The 18331-nt window shown below is 43.5% G+C and overlaps 1 protein-coding gene across 5 annotated transcripts in view; it reads left to right on the top strand.

Annotated features, from left to right (window-relative positions):
* The window catches only part of TUBGCP2 (tubulin gamma complex component 2), a 948782-nt gene that overhangs the window by 507887 nt on the left and 422564 nt on the right, over positions 1 to 18331 (top strand). For all 5 annotated transcript variants that reach the window (XM_075349130.1, XM_075349129.1, XM_075349127.1 and 2 more), the window contains one exon: positions 3760 to 3949. In XM_075349130.1, coding sequence (XP_075205245.1) covers positions 3760 to 3949 — 190 coding nt within the window. The remainder of the gene's footprint in view (positions 1 to 3759; positions 3950 to 18331) is intronic.

Here is an 18331-nt window from a genome sequence, read left to right as displayed (position 1 = left end):
AAGGCCAGATTTGTGCAGTATACGGACTGATTGTTGTCCTGTTGTTGGACAGACTCTCCCACCTCAGCTGTAGATCTCTGTAGTTAATCCAGAGTGATCATCTCTGATCAGTCTTCTCTTTGTTTAAGTTGAATGTTTTGAGGGACGGCCGGGTCTTGGTAGATTTGCAGTGGTATGATACTCCTTCCATTTCAATATGATCGCTTTCATAGTGCTCCTTGGCATGTTTAAAGTTTTGGAAATCTTTTTGTAACCAAATCCGGCTTTAAACTTCTCCACAACAGTATCACAGACCTGCCTGTGGTATTCCTTGGTCTTCATGATGCTATCTGCGCTTTAAACAGAACACTGACACTATCACAGAGCAGGTGCATTTAGACAGAGACTTGATTACACACAGGTGGATTATATTTATCATCATCAGTCATTTAGGACAACATTGGATCATTCAGAGATCCTAATGAGCTTCTGGAGTGAGTTTGCTGCACTGAAAGTAAAGGTGACGAATAATCTTGCACGGCCCACTTTTTAGTTTTTTATTTTTAAAAAAGGTTTAACCCCTTAACGACCCTTGACGTACTGGGTACGTCATGGTGACATAGTGCTAAACGACCCATGACGTACCCAGTACGTCATGGCGAAATCGCGGCCCCGGTGAGTGCAATCGGCTCACACAAACCTTAAATTCGGGTAGGAGGGGACCTCTGCCTGACCTCAGGAGAGGTAGTGCCTCCTCCCCGGTCTTACGGAGGCTGTGATTGGCTGACGAACACCACTCAGCCAATTACAGCCACTGTAATGCTTTAGCCATTGAAAATCCGCCATCTCACTTTCCCGATCTGCTGCCTGCTGTCCGCCATCTCATATTCCCGATCTGCTGCATGCTGTCCCCATCTCGCTGTCCCCATCTCACCTTCCCGATCTGCTGCACGCTGTCCGCCATCTCACCTTCACGATCTGCTGTACGCTGTCCCCCATGTCACCTTCCCGATCTGCATGCTGTCCGCCATCTCACCTTCCCGATCTGCTGCCCCCTCCCCATCTCACCTTCCCGATCTGCTGCCCGCTCTCTCCAGCTCACCTTCCCGATCTGCTGCCCCTCCCCATCTCACCCTCCTCGATCTGCTGCCCGCTCCCCACCATCTCAACTTCCCTGATCTGCCCGCTCCCCACCATCTCACCCTCCCCGATCTGCTGCCCGCTCTCCCTCATCAGCTGCTGCCCCCTCTCTCACCCTCCCTGATCTGCTACCATCTCTCTCCCATCTTCTTCATCTGAAGCCCCCTCCCCCACCTCTCACCCTCCTCGATCTGCTGCCCCTTCCACCACCTCTCACCCTGATCTGCTGCTCGCCCTCTCCCATCCTCCACCACTCTTCCATCTGCCGCACCCTCTCCCATCCTTCGCTGTGCCCTCTCCCATCCTTCACCACGCCCTCTCCCATCCTCCATCCATCTTTTTTTTTCATTCCACCTAGTCCCCCCCTTTTTTGCAGCACATCCGTGTGTGCGTCCTGATTTTTTTTCTGTAAACTAAGATATACAAATAAACTTAGTTTAGGTCCAGTAAAATTATACTGTAGTAATCGTCAACTACAGTATTTTTTACTAAACATTGTAAGGGTCAGCCCAGTGCCACACGTGAGAGCGATGCACGAGTCTCACATTGCATCATTCGGCACGGTCGCTCTCTTCCAGACAGGAGTGTGCGGCTGTGCCGGATGATGCGATGCAAGATTCGTGCATCGCTCTCACGTGTGGCACTTGCCACAGTGTCAGTTGCAGGCGCTCATTAGTTTATTTTTTTTTTTTTTACTGACGTCCGTATTTTTTATTTCGCCAAACTAATTTTTTTGTATGGGGGGGTCTAGTTTCCAAAATGGGGTCACATGTGGGGGAGCTCCACTGTTTCGGCACCTCAGGGGGTCTGCAAATGCAACATGGCGTCTGCTAATAATGCCAACCAATTTTGCTGTGAAATGGCGCTCCTTCTCTTCTGAGCCCCGCCGTGCGCCCAAACAATTGATTTCCACCACATATGAGGTATCTGTGTACTCAGGAGAAATTGCACAATACGTCTTATGGTGCATTTGTTCCTGTTACCCTTGTGAAAAAAAAGATACCTGTTTGAAAAAACAATTTCATGGTAAAAAAAATATAATTATTTTCACGGCTGAACATTACAAACTTTTGTGAAGCCTCCAGGGGTTCAAAGTGCTCACTAAACAGCTATATAAATTCCATGAGGGCTCTAGTTTCCAAAATGGGGTCACTTGTGGGGGAGCTTCATTGTTTAGGCACCTCAGGGGGTCTTCAAACCCGACATGGTGTCCGCTTATGAGTGCAGCTAATTTCTGCACTCAAAAATTCAAATGGCGCACCTTGCCTTCCGAGCCCTGCCATGTGCCCAAACATTTGATTTCCACCAAATATGAGGTATCTGCGTACTCAGGAGAAAATGCACGATACATTTTATGGTGCATGTTTCCTGATACCCTTATGAAAATGCTAAATTTTATGGCTAAAGTAACATTTTTGTGTAAAAAAGTAAAATTTTCATTTTTTCCTTCTACATTGCTTTGGTTGCTGTGAAGCTCCTAAAGGGTTAATAAACTTCTTGGATGTGGTTTTGAGCAGAGTGAGGGGTGCAGACTTTACAATGGGGTCACTTTTGGGTATTTTCTGTCGCCTAAGTTTCTCAAATCACTTCAAATGTGATGTGGTACCTAAAATTTTTTTTTTTAAAATTTTGTTGGAAAAATGAGAAATTGCTGATGAACTTTCCTAGGAAAAAAAATCGTTTCAAAAATTGCGCTGGTGTAAAGCAAACATGTGGGAAATGTTATTTAGTAACTATTTTACGTGACATATCTCTCATCAGATTTATGGACATAAAATTTAAAATTTTGAAAATTGTGAAATTTTCAAAATTTTCGCCAAGTTTCCGAAATTTTCACAAATAAACGCAAAACATATCGGCCTAAATTTATGACTGACATGAAGTACAATATGACACGAAAAAACAATGTCAGAATCACCAGGATCCGTTGAAGCATTCCAGAGTTATAACCTGTCAAAGTGACACTGGTAAAAATTGCAAAAGATGGCCGGGTCTTTAAGGTGAAAACAGGCTGGGGGCTGAAGGGGTTAAAATAAGCTAAAAATTTTGTTCAACTTCACAACTGTGTTCCACTTGTTGTTGATTCTTCATCATTAATTTAAAAATGACTATCTTTGTTTGAAGCCTGAAATGTGGGTAAAGGTTTACAAATTCAGGGGGGCTGAATACTTTCACAAGGCACTGTGTATATATATATATATATATATATATATATATATACAGTGTCTTTACTGTAATATAATTTAGTATGTGTGAAGGTGATAGATCCTCTTCAAAGAGTTGTTCCTATTTCACCATTTGTCACAGGGGAAATGATACTTGTCTACATGTGGTGACCAGAGGTGGTCATGAGTAGACTTTGCTATGATTTTCCATAACTGTCATAAAAGTGAACGAGAGTAACAGAACCAACATGGCAAATGCGGCTATGCTTTTCTGTAACTTAGAAGTCACAAAAACAATATAATTCACTGCGTTATGCTGATTTCCATAACTTCTAAAGTAATTTTGGAAATTGTGTATCACAAGCCAGCTCAGCATTTTCCATAACGGTCTGGTTGTCACATAGAAATGTTGTCTATCTCAGCTACAGATCTCTTCTCTTCTAAATGGGTAATTTCTATTTATTTCTTTTTCCAGCTACTTCATTGAATAATGGCGAGTGTTTAGGTGGAGCCACACTTAGCTTGTTGCATGATAAAACATTTGGTTACACAGGAGATATCCAGGCACAAGAGTTATGTCTTTATTTGACAAAGGCAGCCAGTGCTCCTTATTTTGTGATACTGGAAAAGTGGATTTACGGAGGAGTCATCAATGATCCATACAGGTACAAATTCAATAACAAATCAATGAGTGAAAAATCTTCAAAATCAGTGTTCCAAATGTGTATAGAAAAAAAAAATTGTACTAATAAAAATGCCACTTTGTCTTGCAAAGATTATGGCCCCCCAAATTATTTTTTTCCATGTGCGGCCCATATACCCAGCCAAGTTTGAGACCCCTGCTTTAAAGAATGTGACTCATTAATACACATCTGGTTAACCTTCCGAATAGTTAAATGAAAGGTGTCTTCAAAAAACATTTTAGTATTAATGTTTTAATGTTATGTTTAAATAATATTATCTGTTTTTAATTGACAAAAAATATATATAAAAAATAAAAGTTTGATATTTTCCACTCTTAAACACTAGGGGGAGCAGCTGCTGAAATCCTGCTGTATAACTACTGTAGAACTAGCTCACACTACAACTGCAGTAAACGTTGGTGGAATCTGCTCTCTGTGTGTGATCTCACTGCTCCCCCTACCAATCTGGGTGTTTCCAAAAAGATAAGAGAGAAAGAAGTTTAGGATCACAGTGCGGAGCCATTTTGTTGTTGGCCGCAAAGTGATCCTAATGTCTAAAGTGTCATTAAGGCCAGCTGCATAGTGCCCCAGCGCGCGCTGACTGCGTCCCAGTGGCCCAGCGCGCGCTGACTGCGTCCCAGTGGCCCAGCGCGCGCTGACTGCGTCCCAGTGGCCCAGCGCGCGCTGACTGCGTCCCAGTGGCCCAGCGCGCGCTGACTGCGTCCCAGTGGCCCAGCGCGCGCTGACTGCGCCCCAGTGGCCCAGCGCACGCTGACTGCGTCCCAGTGGCCCAGCGCGCGCTGACTGCGTCCCAGTGCCCCAGCACACGCTGACTGCGTCCCAGTGCCCCAGCGCTCGCTGACTGCGTCCCAGTGCCCCAGCGCGCGCTGACTGCGTCCCAGTGCCCCTGCGCTCGCTGACTGTGTCCCAGTGCCCCAGCGCTCGCTGACTGTTTCCCTATGACTCTCTATCCCGCGCCCCCATGTACTGTGCTGCCAGCCGGGATCGGAGGTCCGAGGTTACATGCGGCGAGGAGGGGTGATCAGTAGTGCAGTGCCACTCAGGTTGTAGATGTCATCCATGATCACCGCTCCCAACCTCATGCACTTACCTCAGACCTGCGTCCCCAGCAGCCTGTCCTGTCAGCGATCACAGTCAATAGCAGCTAGCAGCGGAGGCCCAAGGTGAGTACATCAGGGGAGGGTGAGCAAGCGGTGGGGGAGGTGGAAAGTCAGTGGAGGGGGTGGAAGCGGAGTGGGGAGGTGAGCGGGCAGCTGGGGAGGGGGAAAGTCAGCGGACGGAGTGTGAGCAGAGTGGGGGGTGAGCGAGCGACGGGGGAGGGGGAAAGTCAGCAAAGGGGTGTGAGAAGAGTGGGGGGTGAGCGAGCGGCGGGGGAGGGGGAAAGTCAGTGGAAGTGTGTGAGCGGAGTAGGGGGTAAGCGAAGGGGGAGGGGGCGGTGAGCGGTAGAGTGGGGAGCTGCACGCCAGGATCAGTAACTGTGCAATCACCAGTGCCTGACGTCGGTAATCACCCCATCCATCCCGGCGAGTGACAGGGAAAGTGCAACATACTTTTGTGATCTGGACACATCCATTTCACAGCAAACACCTTCTCTATGTTACAGTATGGGGTCGGAGTCCGACAACGGTCTTCTATACCCAGGGGACTGCCATAAAGGAGGTGAGTAATTGTCGTTACAAACACCAAATCCAAGATGGCAGCCCCCCAGTAAAACTAGAATTACATAAAAACTAAATAAACAATGAGTTTAATTTTGTATTAAAAATACTTGATTTCATAATCACTATTATTAATAAAAAATTAAGGAAATGTGACACCTTCCCTTTAAAGTGCTATGGAAAGAAGTGATTAAATTAATAACTAGGACAGCAGGCCATGGGGTCTCGCTGACACCCACAGTATTACTACTTGGAGATAAACCACCTAGAATCAATAATAAAATATATCACCTCATCAGCCGTATTACAATGCCAACAAGAATTCATATTGCTAGTCAATGGAGATCCCCCTCCCTATCTCTTACTCTTGTTAATAATCGCACTAATCTAATTATGCTATATGAGAAAATAGAAGTGACAAACTAGAGCAATTTCTAATAACCTGGGATCCTTGGTTTCAAAGTAATACTAACCCAGATTTCTCCAGAGTGTGGAGAAATCTAGTCTACTGGGGCATTGGTCCTTTTGTCAGAACTGAAAGTCATGTGTCTCTCTGGATAATTATGTTTATAATAATGTATGTGTATATATATATATATATATATATATATATATATATAAAAAGTTATTATAGTAATGTGATATCATATAGTCTTTATGTGGCCCCTTTCCCCTATTCTCTTTTAATTTGCTTTTTTTTCTCCAACTATTTCTTTCATCTCTTCTATATGTCCAAAACTTGACTCTAGACTAGGGATGGGCAATTAATTTTCCCATGGGGCCGCATGAGAAATTGGGATGGTTTTAGAGGGCCGGATGACTAATTAACTGAGCTCTACCCAATACTGTATATACAGTACTATCCCTTCATAATCAAATAGTAAGTTAAACAATACAAAGATTCAATGATAATATGGAGGTCAGTAAGTGATATAGACATTACTGGGATCAGTTGTTGGCATACACATTACTGGGGTCAGTAAGTGATATAGACATTATTGGGGTCAGTGGGGGGCATACACATTACTGGGGTCAGTGGGGGCATACACATTACTGGGGTCAGTAAGTGGTATAGACATTACTGGGGTCAGTGGGGGGCATACACATTACTGGGGTCAGTGGGGGCATACACATTACTGGGGTCAGTAAGTGGTATAGACATTACTGGGGTCAGTGGGGGGCATACACATTACTGGGGTCAGTGGGGGGCATACACATTACTGGAGTCAGTGGGGGCATACACATTACTGGGCTCAGTGGGGGGCATACACATTACTGGGGTCAGTGGCGGGCATACACATTACTGGGGTCAGTGGGGGGCATACACATCACTGGGGCCTGTGGAACATACATACTGGACCTGGTGGCCTATGGGGCATACATAATGGCCCTGGTGGCCTGTGGAGCATACATACTGGCCCTGGTGGCCTGTGGAGCATACATACTGGCCCTGGTGGCCTGTGGAGCATACATACTGACAGTGGTGGCCTGTGGGGGCATACATACTGGCCCTGGTGGCCTGTGAGCAACATACTGACAGTGGTGGTCTGTGGGGAATACATACTGGTCCTGGGGGATCTGAGTGTACAGGCTGGCAGTACTGGAAGATGCTTAGGGCCCAAGTTGGCAGCACTACAGCAGCAGAGCCTGAGGGCTCCTCTGGCTGCCTTCTCTGAGTCCCCTCTGTGTCTGCTTCTTCTATTGCAGGCACAAGGGGGACCTGAGAAGACACAAGTGCTGGTATCTCTCCTGCTCTCCCCTCCTGCAGGCACACTGCACTCTCCCCTGCTGCTACTGGTTCACATTACCTCAGTTGCAGAACAGACGTTTTTGAAGTGGCTGCTGTGTATATGAGCTGGTCACATGTGCAGATCCTGGGTAGAAGGGGCAGGAAAAGGGGCGTGACCAGCATAGAGAGCAGCAAGAGGTACAACGAAGGCATCTGAGGAGTGTGTGTGTCCAGCATTGAGAATGGGCGTGGATGACAGCAAAAAGGGCGTGGCCAGCAGCATAGATACCATGGAAAGCATCCAGAGAGTGTGGCCAGCATCCAGAGGGGGCGTGACTGGCAGCAAGAGGGGGCGTGGCCGGCAGAGTGCGGGGATGTGGCAGTCGCTTATCACTGCACTGCGGGATACAAACCTCCTGGCTGTGAGAGCGGATCTGAGGCATAGATCAGGCCATGCCTCCAACTCTGAGTTAAGACAGGCGGGCCGGTCACAGACATTATGCGGGCCGGATCCGGCCGGCAGGCTGCCTCTTGCTCAGGTCTGCTCTAGACATCTTACAAACTTGATCATTATTTCTAAGCCCCCAGCATGGGGATTAATAATATAAATAATATTACATGCATATTGCTTATGTTATATGTCATTTAAAATAAAACTTTGTTGAAACTAAAAAATTATTAAAAAGTAATCAAAAACAACAGTTGGAATAACACCTTTCTCTCACCTCACAGTAAAACTAAAGATAATTAACCTGTTCACAGCATATGGTGTATATTTATGTCATATGTTGTGTCTCTTGCTTTGATGCGGGCTGACTTTGATCACCCATTATAAGCCTCTAGCAGCTGCAGATGGACCGGACATCTATCTATGGCTGTTAACCTGTGAAATCTCGCTATCAATCTCTGACAACATAATTGAACACACACTGGCAAGGAGCACGTCATTGCCCGCACCCATCGGTGTGCCATGACATCATCACGGGGCGCCAATGGGTTGTCATGACAGTCAGGGATCAGCTGATGTCCCCTGTGTTTGTGATTACAATCCTTCTGTGAACACTGACTGCAAGCCAGCAGTCATAAGACATTGCGATTTCAACTATATAGAGCTCTGTATATCACAAGCAATCACACAATCGCAGCTTCAAGTCCCCTAAGAGGGCTAGTAAATACAATTAAAATAAAAAAAATAAAATAAAAAAAGCTTTTAATAGTATGAAAAATAAACACAAGCTCAAATTAGCAAGAGATTCCAGCCCTGGAAGGACTGAACTGACAAGACGTGCAAATTTCTCATTCATTCTTACATTAATATAGTTTCCAAATAGACAGCTAACAGACCTACATGAAAGGGGGGTGGGGGAAAGCGACCGATGAATTGCGGCCTATGTCTTAATCATGGTGACCATGATTAAGGCTGAGGCTGAAACGTGTTGGTCTATTTCCCCCACTCCGCCTCCTTTGATGGATATCTGTTTTTTAGCTGTCTATTAGAAAACTATTTTAATGTAAGAATAAATGAGAAATTATAACACTTCTTGTCATTTTAGCCCTTCCAGGTCTGGAATCCTTTGCTTTGTTTGATTTCCTGCCTTGCCCAGGCATCCAAGCGGCAGATTAGAAATCTGACTCTGTACTCAGAAGGTGAGCCGACACACTTTTCTTTGTACAAGTTTAGTTTATCCCTTTTTGTCCCACTAAAAATAAAACCATTAAAACAAATCGTTAAAAAAATACATATATTTGGCATCACTGCATTCAGAACTGTCCAATCTATCAAAATATAAAATAAATTAATCCGATCAGTTAACAGCATATTGAAAACAAAATTAAAAAGCCAGGATTATGGTTATTTGGGCGCAGTAACATTTCGAAAAGAGGAGAGCAAACTATTGTATCAGTAAAAACGTCAGCTCAGTTTATAAAAAATTAAGCCATCACACAGCCGCCAGATCCTGAAAAATTTAAATATTATTTGTCTTGGAAGATGGTAACAAAAGCAATATTTGTTTATTTACAAATTTCTTCATGTTTTTTCACTACTTAATTATAAAAAAAACAAAAAAAAACAAAAAACAAAACTTTATATGCTTGCTATCTTCATACTCATACTGATCTATATAATTATACTGCCTGGTCAGTTTTGCCATAGTAAGCATGAGATTTTTTTTTTTTCATTTTCCAGTACACTGTATGGTAGAATGAATGTGTAGAACAAAGGGAGACAGGGCAGCACTCTCCGATATTCTGGGACTATTTTATTTTCCAATGCTGACAGGTGAAACAGACATGAGGGAATGAAGGGAGGGGAGCACGAGGACGACGGTACCGTTTCGCACCTCTAGGGGTGCTTTCACAGACATTTGGATCCCATTTTAGGTTTATATCAGGGTGGATAAAAATCAATGTTTTTTTTTATAAAATCAAAAAAATCGGATTTTTTTGATTTAAATCGGATTTTTTTCAATAAACTGCTTTTTGAGGAAAATATTTTACCATCCAAAGGTTCTTCCATCATGAGATAAAGCTGAGTTGTTTAACTCAGTAGAATAAAGGCTGTATATGTGTAACATTCACAATGCCATGCTCTTCCAGAGGTTTCTGTAGGATTAGTGGGCAGTTTCTCTCCTATATTATCACAGACGCTCGCTTTACTTACGCAGTTCTCAAAACTGAATTTGACTCCGCAGAGGTCCCAGCCTCTTCTTCACGGCAAAAATATTACAACATGAACAGAGTTGAGAAAAAGACCTTAATCCTATTGTTCTACAAACCTATGAATACAGAATCAACCCCTTCAGTGCCAAGTCCAAGAAGTTAGACAATATGTTTCTGATTGTTTGGAGCGGAATAGATCTGCACAACACAAGAAGAATGTGAATCTAAGTGTGAGGAGGAGGAAGGGCAAGCAGACAAGAAAATGAAAGTGAAACTTTGAGCACAATACTGCAGCATAGCCACAGACAGACAAGTCTGGATCTGTTTGTGTGTACGATCTGAGGTTTATTACATTCTTTCCTTATAATGGCAGCAGGCCGTAAAAGAGACCCAGTTTGGGAATATTTTAATGAAGCTCCTTCGCCTATCGGTAAGGCAGGCATGCGTGCAAAATGCAAACGATGCAACAAAGAGATGCGAGGCCTGGTGGCGCGAATGAGGCAACATTATGAGAAGTGCGGTGATGAAGATGACCAAAGAAACACTTCTGAACAGGCAGGATCTTCAGGTTGGTAAACATTTTTATTGAATCCTATTTCTAAAGACTGAACTGTGTCATGTGTGAGAAAAATTATATTTCTTATTAATAATGCATGTTACTGTAATTTGGTACAGTTATGAAGAAAAACTAATATTCCTTTTGGGGCAGGGGCAGTGATGTGTTGTGTACAATAAGCAGAAATTGTATAATAAACAATAAAATAACAGCATTGACTTTTTTTGTTTAGGGGAATTCATGGATTCTGGAAACTATCCACCTCCAAGATCACCATCATCCTGTTCTACAGTTTCAGAGTTATCCATCCAGGATAGTGCTTCATTAGCAGCAGCATCATCATCAGACACCCACAGCCACATATCACCATCACCCAAAAGGAAGAAAAAACCTTTACCTCCTGGAACCACCATAGATAGGTTTGTGATAAGAGCTAGCAGATTAGAAAAAGAGTTGATTGATGAAAAAATTGCCCAGTTTATTTATGCAACAAACTCTTCTTTCCGTCTGCCTGAGAACCCACATTTCATTAATATGGTTCAGTCACTGAGACCAGGATACAGTCCACCCAGCAGAGCTGATGTTGCAGGGAAACTGCTGGATCAAGTGTATGACAAAGAAATGGAGCAATGTGCAACAGCTCTGGAGGGTAAAATTGTTAACCTAAGTATTGATGGGTGGAGTAATGTCCACAATGATCCTATTGTATGTGCTTATATAACAACAGAAGAAGGTAAAGTCTTCCTTGCACAAACAACTGATACGTCAGGAAATGCACACACAGCAGAATACTTACAAGAAGTGGCAGTAAAAGCTATAACGACATGTGAACAAAAATTCAAATGTCTAGTACGCAGTTTGGTCACTGACAATGCTGCAAACGTATCCAAGATGAGAAGAGATTTAGAAGAGCAGGGAGGGAATACAAAGCTGCTAATAACATATGGTTGAAGTGCTCATTTGCTGCACCTCTTAGCCAAAGACTTGTGTTCCAGAAATAAAGGCTAATGTTGTTGACATTGCTAAATACTTCCGTAATAATCATTTTGCTGCAGCAGCTCTGAAAAGGATGGGTGGAACCAAGCTAACGCTCCCACAAGATGTTAGATGGAACTCTGTGGTGGACTGTTTTGAGCAGTATATCAAAAACTGGCCTATTCTGATGACACTTTGTGAAGAAAATTGAGATAAAATAGATGGCACTGTCACGGCCAAAATCCTCAACATTGGGCTTAAGAGAAATGTTGAACATATGCTGAGCTTCCTGAAACCCATCACTCAAGCTTTAAGCAAAATACAGAAAAATAGCTGTTTTATTGCGGATGCTGTTGAAATTTGGAAGGAACTGAGTGAAAACTTAAAAACAGAACTACACATGGACAGAATTAAATTACAAGCAGTAAACAAACGAATGGGACAAGCACTGACTCCAGCTCATTTTTTGGCAAATATTGTCAATATCCAATATCAGGGTCAAAACCTAAGTGCTGAGGAAGAGGAGTTAGCTATGACATGGGTATCCAGCAATCATCCATCTTTAATGTCAACTATAATAAACTTCAGAGCTAAGGGGGAACCATTCAAAAAATATATGTTTGCTGAAGATATTTTAAGGAAGGTCACACCAGTAAACTGGTGGAAGTCACTTAAGCGCTTGGATTTAGAGACTGTTCAAGTAATGATTTCACTTTTAACAGCAGTAGCTTCTTCTGCAGGCGTTGAAAGAATATTCTCTTCCTTTGGACTCATTCATTCTAAATTGAGAAATCGGTTGGGACCCAATAAAGCAGGAAAGCTTGTTTTTCTTTTCCAGATTATAAATAGGAACAAAGAAGATGATGATGAAGATGACAACAAGTGAGCTACAGAGGACAGCAGGGACAGTAGTATTTAAGTTTTTCATGTGTCGGCTGGGCTGGCAGTCTAAGTTTCTTAAAATATATATATATTTTGTTTAGCCAAATTAGTTAACAAACATGGATGTTTGTTTAACCCCTTAACGACCGCCGATACGCCTTTTAACGGCGACAAATTAGGGTACTTCTTCCGATCCGCCGCTTTTTAACGGCGGTCGGAAAAAAGGGTCTAGCGCCCCCCAGAATCAGAAAATTTCCGGGGTCTCAGCTGCCGGGGGTAGCTGAGACCCTGGAGATCATGATTCTGGCCGGTTTTTCCGGTCCCCGCTCACCTGATGACCGGTATACACCGTATACCGATGAACAGGTTACAGTAAATGACCGCGCCGGTAAAAAATCATTTATCTCCCATCTGGCATAAACAAACATGTCAGATGGGAGATAAATCTCATCCCCCGGTCCTCTCCGGTCCCCCGGTGTCGCCAAAGTGTCCCCCCACCCCCCCTTCCTCCCGAAAATCCAACATGGCGCCGCACATACCGGCGCGCACAGCAGCGCGCAGGCCCCATTTCCCCCTTTCCTATGGTTTCTGTCGCATGTGCTATGACACATACGACAGAAACCTTTTCCCCAGGCCCTGCCAAGTCACCCCCTATTCCCACCCCGGTGTTCCCCCCGGTGTCCCCCGTACCTGTCAGCTCTGATCCCCCACGGCCCCCACCTCCTTCACAGCAGACGCCGGTCACACTGCAGAGCGCGGCTGTCAGCTTCCTGTGTCTGACTCACGCTGGCTGCTGCTGCACGGAGTCTGCAGCTGTGACCCGGGGAGAGTGGGTGCAAATTCTTTGCACCCACTCTCCTCAAATGGAGGGTCTGCACTCCTAGAAAATGGGGGATACGTTCCCTGAACGTGCCCCCCATATTCTAGAAGGTCAAGAATCGCCGCGGGACTTTCACAATGGATTACAGCAGGGACCCGATTTTTTTTTTTTTTTCAATAAATTGGCCAAAGAGGGAATGTTTTTGGGGAGTGTTTTTTCAAATAAATTTTTTTTTGTTGTCAATTTTTTTTTTATTACTGTCAATTAGTTATGTCTGGTATCAAATAGACGCCGTGACATAACTAATTGCTGGGCTTGATGCCAGGTGACATTACACATCTGGTATCAACCCCATTTATTACCCCGTTTGCCAGCGCACCAGGGCGCGGCATGAGCTGGGGCGAAGCACCAGGATTGGCGCATCTAATGGATGCGCCACTTCTGGGGCGGCTGCGGCCTGCTATTTTTAGGCTGGGAAGAGTCCAATAACCATGGCTCTTCCCACCCTGAGAATACCAGACCCCAACTGTCAGCTTCACCTTGGCTGGTGATCTAATTTGGGGGGACCCTATGTTTTGTTTTTTTTTTAATTATTTATTTATTTATAAATAATTAAAAAAAAAACAGCTTGGGGAGCCCTCCAAATTGATTACCAGCCAAGGTGAAGCTGTCAGCTGTGGTTTGCAGGCTACAGCTGTCTGCTTTACCCTAGCTGGCTATCAAAAATAGGGGGGACCCCACGTCATTTATTTTAATTATTTTTTTCTTTTTGGGCTAAATACAAGGCTAGGCACCCTATAGTGCCACATGAAAGGCACTAAAGGGCGCCAGCTTAGAATATGCAGGGGGTGGGACGTTATATATGTTTGACATCTATCCATTCATCCATTGTAGCATTTTAGGCTGTGTGCCCACAATCAGGGTTTGCAGCGTTTTGGGCGCAGAGTGTTTTTCCTGCGTCCATAACGCTGTGTTGTGCAGTAGAAGCACAGTGGAAGGATTTTTAGAAATCCCAAGCCCACTGTGCTTCTTTTCTCCGCAGCATAAACCGACCTGTGGCGCAGCTTCCCGAGCCTCAGCATGTCAATTTATGCTGCGGAGACAAGAGTGCTCTCTGCACGTAGAATAGAGCTAAAGTCCACAGCAGCCTGAACCCAAATCGTGGGCATGGGCAGCTGTGTTCTCCCATGGACAACACTCACATCTCTGCAGGAACTCTGGCACTGTGTACTAGACGCCGTGTCGCTGGATCATGGCCACATAGCCTAAGGCTATGTGCGCACGTTGCGTACTAGCCCTGCAGAAATTTCTGCAGCGATCTGAAGAGCACACGTGCGCTTCAAATCGCTGCAGAAAATGTCCGTAGAGAAAAAAAAAAAGCCGATTCCATGCGCTCTGAGTGCAGCTCCTGCCATAGACAGAGCAGGAGCTGCCGGCAAAGCGCACGGAAGAAGTGACATGTCACTTCTTAGAACGCAGCGCTTCGGGCAGCAGCCGAAGCGCTGCGCTCCAAGACGCCACGTGCGCACGGCCCCTGCACAATCTCCATAGACTGTGCAGGGGACGCAGGACGCATGCAGTTATGCTGCGCTACAAAGCGCAGCGTAACTGCATGTATTTACGCAACGTGCGCATATAGCTTAACAGTGAGAAATTTGTTGCACAGCAACATTTTTGTGAAGTACCTGTGGATTCAAAATGCTTACTATACTCCTGAATAAAATCCTTGAGGGGTCCAGTTTCCAAAATGGAGTCACTTGTGGGGGGTTTCTAATGTATAGGTACCCAAGAGGCCCTGCTAATGTGACAGGGTGTGCGCAATTTATTTCAACTTTTCCAAAATTCAAATGGTGCTCCTTCCATTCCAAGCCCTCCCATTAATCCAAACAGAGGTTTTTGGCCACATGTGGGGTATCCCTGCGCTTACAAGAAATTGGATAACAACCTGTGGGGTCCACGATTTGTTGTTGCCTCTTGAAAAAGTGAGGAATGTGATGCTAAAGAAACATTTTTGTGAAAAAAATGAAAATTTTCAATATGGCAACCTAAGCTTATCAAATTCTGTGAAGTATTCGTGGATTCAAAATGCTCAATATACACCTAGATAAAAGCCTTGAGGTGTCTTGTTTCCAGAATGGGGTCACTTGTGGGGGACCTCCACTGTTTAGGCACTTTAGGGGCTTTCCAAATGCGACATAGCGTCCACTAATTATTCCAGCCAAATGTTCAGTCAAATGGCACTTTTTCCCTTCCGAGCCCTGCTGTGCACCCAAACAGTTGATTTCCACCACACATAAGGTATCAGCATACTCAGGAGAAATTGCACAATAAATTGTATGCTCCTTTTTTTCCTTTTACTCTTGTTAAAAAAAAGCTATGTGGTTGAAGTAACAATTTTGTGGTAAAAATGTATTTTTTTTATTTTCACAGCTCAACATTATAAACTTCTGTGAAGCACCTGGGGGTTCAGGGCACTCACCAAACATCTAGATAAATTCATTGAGGGGTGTATTTTCCAGAATGGGGTCACTTGTGGAGGACCTCCACTGCTTAGGCACCTCAGGGGCTCTCCTAATGCAACATGGTGTCCGCTATTGATTCCAGCCAATTTTGCAGTCAAATTGCACTCCTTCCCTTCCAAGACCTGCCGTTTCCCCAAACAGTTGATTTCCACCACATATAAGATATCACCAAACTCAGGAGAAATTGCACAATAAATTTCATGGTGATTTTTTTCCTGTTACCCTTGTGAAAAAAAAGCTACCTGGTTGAAGTAACAATTTTGTGGTAAAATTTTATTTTTTTATTTTCATGGCTCAACATTATACACTTCTGTGAAGCACCTGGGGGTTCAGGGTACTCACCAAACATCTAGATAATTTCCTTGAGAGGCCTAGTTTCCAATATGGGGTCACTTGTGGTGTTTTTTTGTTGTTTACGTACCTTAGGGGTCCTCCAAATGCGACATGGTGCCCGCAATCTTTTTCAGCCAAATTTCCTTTCTAAAATTCAAATATTGCTCCTTTCGTTCCAAGCCCTCCCATTTGTCCATACAAAGGTTTCAAACCACATGTGAGGTATCACCGCGCTCATAAAAAAGTGGGTAACAAACATTTGGGTCACATTTTTGGAATTACCTCTTGAAAAAGTGAGAGAATTGATGCTAAAGCAACATTTTTGAGAAAAAAATGACAATTTTCAATATGACAACGTAACGTTATCAAAATCTGTGAAGTACCTGTGGGTTCAAAATGCACACTATACCTCTCGATAGAAGCCTTAAGGGGTCTAGTTTCCAAAATGGGGTCACTTGAGGGGGGTTCCTGCTGTTTAGGTACCTTAGGGGATCTGTAAATGCAACATGGTGCCCGCAATCTGTTTCAGCCAACTTTGCTTTTCAAAATTCAAATATTGCTCCTTTCATTCCAAGCCCTCCCATTTACCCAAACAGAGGTTTCTGACCACATGTGGGGTATCGGCGCGCTCATAAGAAAGTGGGTAACAAAGTGTGAGGTCCAATTTTTGGTGTTACCTCTTGAAAAAGTAAGAAAATTAGTGCTAAAGCAACATTTTTAGGTAAAATGTTAATTTTTATTTTTTTTCATTCCACATTACTTTAGTTCCTGTGAAGCACCTGAAGGGTTAATAAACTTCTTGGATGTGGTTTTGAGTACCTTGAGGGGTGCAGGTTTTAGAATTGTGTCACTTTTGGGTATTTTCTGTCACCTAGGCCTTTCAAAGTCACTTCAAATGGGATGTGGTCCCTAAAAAAATGGTTTTGTAAATTTTGTTGAAAAAATGGGAAATCGCTGATGAACTTTGAACCCTTCTAACTTCCTAACCCCAAAAAATGTTGTTTCAAACATTGCGCTGATCTAAAGTAGACAAGTGGGAAATGTTATTTATTAACTATTTTGTGTGACATAACTCTCTGGTTTATGGGCATAAAAATTAAAAGTTTGAAAATGGCAAAATGTTTTATTTTTTTGTCAAATTTCAGATTTTTTCACAAATAAAATAAAAAAATATCATCCTAAATTTACCTCTAACACGAAGCCCAATATGTCGCGAAAAAACAATCTCAGAATCACCAGGATCCATTGAAGCGTTCCACAGTTATAACCTTATAAAGTGACACTGGTCAAAATTGCAAAAAATGGCCTGGGCATTAAGTACAAAACTGGCTTCGTCCTTAAGGGGTTAAGCAAATAACTTATGCTGTAATGTTGTTATTGTTTCAGTTGAATAAATCTATTTAAATTGTTATTAAGGTCAGGATTATTTTTCTCCTTCCTAAGTACAACAGAACAGTGGTGTCCAAATATGAATGATAAACCCATTAAACTGGGGAGAAAAAAGTAATATAAAAAGTGATTCTAAAAATCTTCATCTACTTGCATGTTAAAGTAGCAAGAACTAGTTTAGGTAGAAACTTTGATTTAAATCACTGATTTAAATCAAGCCTTACTGACTAGTGATTTAAATCGTGATTTAAATCTTGATTTAAATCAGTTAGATTTAAATCAAATCCACCCTGGTTTATATACTGAATGTATCTCTGTTATCTCAGAGCACACACTTTTATCATAGTACTGGTTCTTATGATTTGTCTATGTGTAAAGGTGGCTTTACACACTGCAACATCGCAAATGACATCGCTGTAACGTCACCGGTTTTGTGACGTTATAGCGACCTCCCCAGCGACATTGCAGTGTGTGAAACACATCAGCGATCTGGCCCCTGCTGTGAAGTTGCTGATCGCTACAAATCGTTTAGGACCATCCTTTGGTCCTTTGTTTCCCGCTGTGCAGCAAAGTCTCTGTGTGTAAAGGGGACTTTACAGCGACTTCGTTAGCGACTTCCCTTTCAAAAAGCTGCTTTAGGCCTGCAACACACATCCGTTTAAAACGTGCGTGTTTGGTCAGTTTCCGTACATACCGGAGATACGACCAAACGTGCACATATGTTTTTTTTATGTTTAAAGGCACACGTGCGTGTTATTTGATCTTCTGAGAAATGTCCGTGTGCGATGCAAAATGTCATTACTACATGTCGGAAGACA

Source organism: Anomaloglossus baeobatrachus, chromosome 5 (genome assembly GCF_048569485.1).
Source record: "Anomaloglossus baeobatrachus isolate aAnoBae1 chromosome 5, aAnoBae1.hap1, whole genome shotgun sequence".
Classification (NCBI taxonomy): domain Eukaryota; kingdom Metazoa; phylum Chordata; class Amphibia; order Anura; family Aromobatidae; genus Anomaloglossus; species Anomaloglossus baeobatrachus.
The sequence above is the reverse complement of the archived record's forward strand: the minus strand, read 5'-3'. Positions and strand labels throughout refer to the sequence as shown.